The sequence below is a fragment of the Phoca vitulina genome, unplaced genomic scaffold, assembly GCF_004348235.1.
Source record: "Phoca vitulina isolate PV1807 unplaced genomic scaffold, GSC_HSeal_1.0 scaffold11, whole genome shotgun sequence".
NCBI classification, from domain to species: domain Eukaryota; kingdom Metazoa; phylum Chordata; class Mammalia; order Carnivora; family Phocidae; genus Phoca; species Phoca vitulina.
This window is the reverse complement of record NW_022589714.1, coordinates 43656809-43664270: the sequence shown is the minus strand read 5'-3', so window position 1 is coordinate 43664270 and position 7462 is coordinate 43656809. Positions and strand designations below refer to the sequence as shown.

The 7462-nt window shown below is 53.8% G+C and overlaps 1 protein-coding gene across 3 annotated transcripts in view; it reads left to right on the top strand.

Moving 5' to 3' along the window:
* GLP1R (glucagon like peptide 1 receptor) overlaps positions 1 to 7462 on the top strand; it is a 40780-nt gene that overhangs the window by 1973 nt on the left and 31345 nt on the right. The window contains exons 2-4 of one of the 3 annotated variants that reach the window (XM_032409886.1): positions 189 to 295; positions 6006 to 6102; positions 6863 to 6970. In XM_032409886.1, the coding sequence (XP_032265777.1) occupies positions 263 to 295; positions 6006 to 6102; positions 6863 to 6970 (238 nt within the window). In that variant the 5' untranslated portion in view covers positions 189 to 262. Of the gene's footprint in view, positions 1 to 188; positions 296 to 6005; positions 6103 to 6618; positions 6738 to 6862; positions 6971 to 7462 lie in introns of those variants that run through there. The other 2 variants (XM_032409887.1, XM_032409885.1) reach the window with 2 other exon arrangements.

The window sequence follows — 7462 nt, the reverse complement described above, 5'->3', positions numbered from 1 at the left end:
GGGGACGGCCGGGGGGGGGGGGGGGGGGGGGGGGGGGGGGGGGGGGGTGAGCATCCCTCCACCACAGAGATATGAGCAAAGGGGCTTTGGGGCTTCGAGGTTAGACTGCAGGCCTTGTGACACGACCTCATGCCCATGTAGAAGACTCAAAAACGGGTGAATTTTGCATTCTATTTTCTGTTCATGAGGTCAAGACTAGAGTTACTCCCTCCATGTCACCGATGGGGGACAAAAGCTCAGAAAAGGAGCATTCCTGTGCAAGATGACCCTGTCATTCAGGAACAGAAAGAAAGAGGTGAGGGGCTGGGCTAGTGCCTGATACCTGATTCCCAGAAGGAAGAACAAAAGAATAAGCTGTCCACCGTCAGGTCTAGCTAGGCTGGAAGTGGCTTCCTTGCAGGCAGTGGGATGGCTGAATTGACCTCTAAAGAAGGGGGCCAAGGCCACTCCTTCGCTATTGCTGGAAGGACCACCCCCCTCGCCTATTCCTTACCTTCCCAGGAGCCCTGTGAGGGCGCTGGTCTATGTATGAGGAGACAGGCAAGCGTCTGACACCCAAAATTAGAACCAGCCAAACCTGGGTTCAAATCTCAGGTCTACTATTAGCTGGTGATCTTGGGTAGGACAATGACCATCCCGAACCTCAGTGTCCTCGTCTGTAAACAGGAATCACAAGTTCTACCACAGCAGGTTATGGAGAGGATTGAGACACTGGAACCCTGAAATGGCAGCTTTAGGCATGTGGGGGAACTAACTAACCCATTTGTCCTCCAGAATCTGGAAGCCTTCTTCAGGGCAGAATAGGGCTTGGAGAGAGGCTGTGGGGGGCCTGAGCCTCTGCATGCTAGTGAAGGGTGGAGGGAGTCCGGGGTGCACAGCGGTCAGCGTGGACTTTGTTCTGAGCTGGGCTCCCTCCCGGACACGGATCCCAGGTGGGGGCCGGGACAGGAGCCACCAAGAAACCACATCCTACCCTCCAATTCCTTGCTCTGAGGAAAAACAGGCCCTTCCTTAGCTGCAGCCTGGCCCTAGGCAGAGTCCTGTGTGTGTGTGTGTGTGTGTGTGTGTGTGTGTGATAGAGAGACAAAGGGCTACAGAGATAGAGACAGGTAGAGAGACACAGAAAGAGAGGGACCAGGGGGAGGAGGATGTGGGTTTTACGAGCCGCTGTTTCTCTGTGTGTTTGTGTGTGATCCTGTGTGTGGTGGTCTGCTGGTGTGCAAGTCACTGTGTGTGAAACATTTCAGCATGCAATTGTGTGTCCGACAGTGTATACGTGTTTGCAACGACATGTGTGAAAGTCTGTGTGTGTGTGAGAGAGAGAGAGATTTTTGCGTGAATGGGTGTCTGCCAGTATGTGCCGGCATGTGGGTGAGAGAGAGCGTGCGTGTGACAGAATGTGTGTTTCTCTGTGTACATGTGTGTGTGACAGTGTGAGCTGAGTGTATGTCCGTCGAGGAGTGTGTGTGTGCGCGCGCGCGTGTTGGGGGCAATGTCTCAGCACGAGTGTGTACCTGACTGTGTGGGGGGTGGGAGAGAGTGTCATGTCTCAGCGTGTAAGCATGTGCTCAGCGGTGTGTGGGGTACTGTGTATGACAGCATATCCGTGTGAGGGTCCCCGAGCATATGGCACTGTGCGTCAGTTTTCCTTTCCCTGCCCTCTGCTCACATATCTGGAGCCCTTAAGAAAAAAATAATGAGGTCAAAGAGCCAGGGGTCTGGCAGCCCGGCCCTTCCTGGGCACAGGGGCCAGGGTGATGGTTTGGGCTCTGGGAGAGGGGCAGAGAGGAAGGAGGCCGGGGGTCTGGGGAGGAGCTGCTGGGGAAAATAGGGGCCACATCAGTTGGGAGGGCCCAGAGTTGTCTCTGGAGCTCTCTTTCTCCTTTGGGGTCCTCTCCCATTTTTCCCACCTCAGTGGCTCAGAGGCCAAGGTCTTGTTCCTCCTTCCCTCAATCAAAAAGGTTCCCAGAAAAGGAAAGAACTTATTCACACTGAGAAATAAAACTGGAGGAGGAGTTTTTCAGGTTGGCAGCTAGTCTTTGGAGACGGAGTGCCTTCCCGGGGTATTGGAAAGCCCGTCACCTCGAGAGCAGCCACTCCATCGGCATCCTTCCCTGTCTGCTCTTCCTTCTAACACTGCCCACTGGTACAGGGCTGGATGATTCTTAAAGATGTTCACCTGCTTTATGTTGCTGGATCTGTACAGTAACTCTTTGGGAAGAGTCATATGCCCATTTTACAGATGAGGAAACCGAGGCCCCAAAGGATTAAAGTGCATCCTATCAATCCCACATTAACTGCCAGAACTGGGATTTTAAGCCCAGGACTTGTGGCTCTCTGTCCAGGGCTCTCTCCAGCACACCACTCCCTCCTGGCATCCTCTTTCTCACCCCATGCTTCCTCCCGAAACTCCTGAATCTGAGAGATGCACCTCCTTATTATAACCTCCACCTGGGCATTGTCTCCATTTTATCCCCTCATCCCCTTCAGAGAGATCTCACAAAGCCTGGCAAGTCCCGATTCTAAAACCTTCCAACCTGCCCTCACCCAGCCCCGTAGTCCCCACAGCTGCCCTCTTCTCTGGGCCAACCCTGCTGTCCCCACCACTGTGTCCTTCCCATCACCAGGACTGGCAGCTCCACCTCATCAGTCTTGGAGCAGGGACTCATGCCATAGGAGGGTGAAATAGGGCTGGGGGCTGGTGGACGGGGCCTGCCCCTCCTCACAGTTCCCTGCGCACGGGCATGGAGTCCTGAGCATCCCCACGTGGGTTTGCTGCTGGAAGTTGCCACACATGGAACAGAATGATTTGTCCTTGGCATGAAAATATGTTCGTCTCCTCCTGGGAGTTTGTTGATCCTGGAAGTGAGGGAGGAGTAGCGCCCAGACTCCCCAGGAGGCCAGGCTGCCCTGTCCACTCTGCCCTCTCCCTTCTCCTGTAAACAGTAGAAGTCCTGAGAAGGGCTGCATCGGCTGCACATTTTCCATGTGCCAGGGGCCCTTCTAAGCATTAACTCACTAAATTCTTACAACAATCCTGGGGGACGGGATAGGTAGAGACTATTATTATTCCCATTTTGCACATGTGTAAGCTGAGGCTAGAAGTTAAAACTCTTACACAAGGTAACAAACTTAATTTGTAGGGGAGTTAGGTTTGGGCCTCGATCTGAGCCCAAAGCCAGGGCTGCTCACTCTCCACTGTGTTACTGTGTTTACCTGAGCACTTGGGCCCTGCTTACTGGTGGTCACCAGCCTTGTCCCAGACCAGAGCCTCATATCTATCCCAGTCCTGGCCAATGCTCTCTCCCTGGCCCAGAAATTCCTCCCCGGCCCAGAAATCCCTCCGGGACACCAGTCCGAAGCCTTCTCTGCTGGCAGGAGCATCAACGTCCCCACCTCTGCATCTTCATACCTGCTGGGACATCTTGCTGAAATGCCCACCCTCCACTCTTGCTAGCCCAGTCTCTCCCCCAGCTCACAGTCCCCAGAGTCCCCCAGGGCCGAGTCTATACTGAGCCTGGCCCCAACCACCCCAGTGCTTTCACTCCTGCTTTCTCTGTTAGTCCTGCTAAGCCCTTGAGCCCACCCACCCCCAAGTAGCCTGGGGACTCTTCCAGGCCAGGGCTCTGTCTTTCCTCTATGTGTTCCCCACCTCCCTCATCCTCACCACCTCCCAGAGCCTGGCACAATATGACTTCCATAAACACCAGGTAGGGGAGAGGCCAGAGGTCCTGGTAGTTTGTGCTGTAGGTACCAGTGGGGGGGGGGGGTTGCAGTGAGGAGTTTGTGGAGACCCTGAGCTGGTGTGGGAAGAAGACAGAGGACCCAGATTGTCAGGAAGCTCTCTATCTCAGGGTAGAAATGTTCCCTGCCCTCAGGGAGCCCCAGTCTGAGGGGGAGACACAGCCCTGCCCTCAGAGAGCCCTAGTCTGAGGGGAAGACACAGCCCTGCCTTCAGGGAGCCCCATTCTGAGGGGGAGGACACAGTCCTGAGCTCAGGGTGCCCCAGTCTGAGGGGAGGGACAGCCCTGCCTCAGAGAGCCCCAGTCTGAGGGGGGAGACACAGCCTTACCCTCAGGGAGTCCTAGTCTGAAGATAGTTTTATATTAGAAGCTCTGCTCAGAGCAGGTGACAGGGCTGCCTCTGTCTTGAACCTCCCTGGAGTGTTTGTGGCCATGTTGGCCTTCATGGTGCTGTCCTTAGCCTTTAATCTCATTCCTATCCACACCCTGAGATTTCCAGTTTCCATCGGCTTCCTTTTCCCCACTCCCTGCCCTAGACACACCTGCCCTATTTCCCAGCTGTGACCATGACCTTGCTTCCTTCCTCCTTTCCTTCTAGAAAGGGAGATCGAGGAGGATTTCTCTCTAGTCTTTCTTCCCCTTTACCACCAGGTGCTGCACTGGGGAATGGGGTTGGGGGTAGACAGAAAAGGTGTGGGGAGTGGGGATGATCCACTGGCTCTAGTGAAAATTCTGCTGACCCTTCAGTTGCAGCTAAAATCAGGACACTGCCTTCACTACTGTTGTGTTTTATTCCTTGTTCTTTTATTTGTTTGTTTTTTAAAACAAATCACTTGACCTTTGCCCTCAGAAGAGCTCCTTCAGGCGGCACCACCTCTGGCCTCAGAACCCTAACTCTGAGAACATGGCTGGGGCTCTACCAAGCTTGGTCCCCTTCCAGACGCTTCCTATGTGGACAGGGATGAGCACAGGACAACCTGTGTCTTTATGGGAGGTGCCCTATAAACTGTGACTCAGCTTAAACCGGGGCAGGATTACCCAAAACCAGATCCAGCATATGTTTAGGGCACCACCACCAAGTCAAGGGTGCAAGCTTCTAAAAAGAAGCTATTTTGATTTCGACACCCGTGTATATTTTTGTGATTTCAAAAAGTGCTATTTTATCTTAAATTATGTATAAGCCCTAAATTTCATACAAGGGGCTCCCTGGTCATTTCAGCATCTGCAGCCTCCAAATGAGGAGTATTTATAATCTTAAGCCTGTGCAGGAAAAAATACAAAGAAAAAAGAAACACCATGCCAAGACATATCTAAAAGAAGTGAACAAAAATGTTCAGAAGGGTCATTTCTCACATGGATGGGTCTGCTTGGGTCTCTGTGCTAAAAAGCCTGTTGTGTCTACCCTATCTAAAAATTGAGGTTCATATCTCCTTACTCACAGAAAGGGGCCCATCCAGGTCCAAGCCTGATCTCCCTGTTCTGGAACTTTCCTGATCCCATGTCCTCAGGACTTCTTCATTTGGTAGAAGCTGAGCTGAATATTTGATCTCTCTTGTTACATTAGAGAGGGACAATGTCGGGGGGGGTCCTACTGGGCTCCCACTGGGCTCCCAGATAACCATTGCGTGTTTCAGGAGAGATGCTAATGATGTAGCATTACCAGTCTCCATAGCATTAAATCCCACCACACCACATGCCCTCCAATACTTCATCACGGTCCTTGATCTGGGGGACTCAGAGTCCTAGCCTTAGCTCTGCTCCTTGGGGTGCTGTGTGACTTCAACTGAGTCCCTCTCCCACTCTGGGCCTGCATGTCCTCTTCTAGAATGGTTGAAAGTGCAGGAACCTTGCGGGCAGGTTGACTGAGCACTGGGAAAGGGGTCCGTGGCAATCATGAAGTCTTGGGCCCTCAGGAACTCTGCCTTCTAGGTGAGGTCAGAGGAGACCATGAATGAGACACCCTCCTCTCCCCCTTCACCCACTCACTTCCCAAAAGCATCATTTCAGTAGACATTTGCTGGCCACTTCCTACACATCAAGCTATGCACCTGTCTATCGGGAGCGATAAAGATGTAAAAACACCCACCTGGAGCCCCCCTGTGGTAGTGACTTGCCCTGCCCCCCTCTCAGACATAGCCAATGCCTGGGGGGTTTGGGGTTCTAAGGTCCCCTGGAGATGAAGAAACCAAGTGTGTGGGGGCAGGGGGTAAAAGAGAGGTTGGCTGGACCCAAGGGGCTTCCGTTTCTCCCCTCCCCCCACAGGGTGCCCCTGTGTCCCTGTCGGAGACAGTGCAGAAATGGCGAGAATACCGACACCAGTGTCAGCGCTTCCTGACCGAGGCTCCACCCCCAGCCACAGGTGAGGCCAGGTGGGGCCCTCAACCAACCGGTTCCCAGGAGACTTTGAAGCCCCTCCTCACCCCCCTACCCCGCAAGGCATGGTTGGGCATCGTTTGCCTCTCTGGGATGCCACATCTGCCCTAGGCCTTGGGGAGCCGTCTTATTCCTCCTTGAGCCTCTCAGGAGTGGGGACCTGGCCTTTCCATTCTTTGCCTTCCTTCCCACTTCCTGGCCTGTGCAGGGGTGGGGAGGGAGGGCTGGAGGCCCAACCAACATATTTATAGGAATAATTGTTTCAGAGGTCTTTATGGGGTGCGCTAAAGGGCAGAGGACTGGATCCAGATAGGCCTAGGTTCAAATCCTGACCCTGCGATCATAGCGCAGTGACCACAGGGAGGTTATTCCAGCCTCATGAGCTCCGTTTCCCCCTCATCTGAGACGGATACTTTAAGAATAGGCCTATAGGGATTGTTTATTGAGCACTTACATACCATGCACAGGTATCCACGTAACATACACTGTTTGTCCCCAAAAGGCCCTGTTTTTACAGATGAGAAAATAGACATTAAGTAACTTGCTCAAAGTTCCACTGCTGCTAAGGGCCTGAGTCCCCTCGCATGGTACCTGCTGGGTGGGAAGAGTGCTTGGCATATGGTAAGTGCTCAGCCGAGCTTAGCAGGGCACAGGTTTTGGCCCTGCCAGCCTCCATGGTGGGAGTGGAGGGGAAGTGCCGCTACCAGGCCAGGCGGGGACTCAGAGACTCCTCCTCCCGCACCCAGGCCTGTTTTGCAATCGGACCTTCGATGAGTACGCCTGCTGGCCAGACGGGCTGCCGGGCTCCTTCGTGAATGTCAGCTGCCCCTGGTACCTGCCCTGGGCCAGCAGTGGTGAGTCCTCTCTCCTTCCCCCTGTGTCCAGGAGGCTGGGGGGGGGTAGCGTGGGAGCACGGCTGCCCTTCTGCCCAGACTTAGCCCTCCCCGCCCCAGAAGGTCTTTAGGCCTCCTAATGGGTGTCTGTCCGCCGGTCTTTCCATGGGAGGGGGCAGTGGGGAACATCAGGTATAACCTAGGCTGGGGCCTGTGCTGGCATGGGAGGGGAGGGCTAGAGCATGGGGTTTGGCTTAAGAGAGACATGTAAGCCCCCTCCATCCAGTGGTCAGGAAAGGAGCCAAGTGGGAACAGATCCTAGGGTTGGGGGGTTACCCAGAGCAATGATGTCTCTGGGTATGTGTGTGTGTGTATGTATGTGGGTATCTGTGTGTGTGTGTGTGTATGTATGTGGGTATGTGTGTGTGTATGTATGTGTGTGTGTATGTATGTGGGTATGTGTGTATGTATGTGGGTGTGTGTATGTATGTATGTGTGTGTGTGTATGTGTGT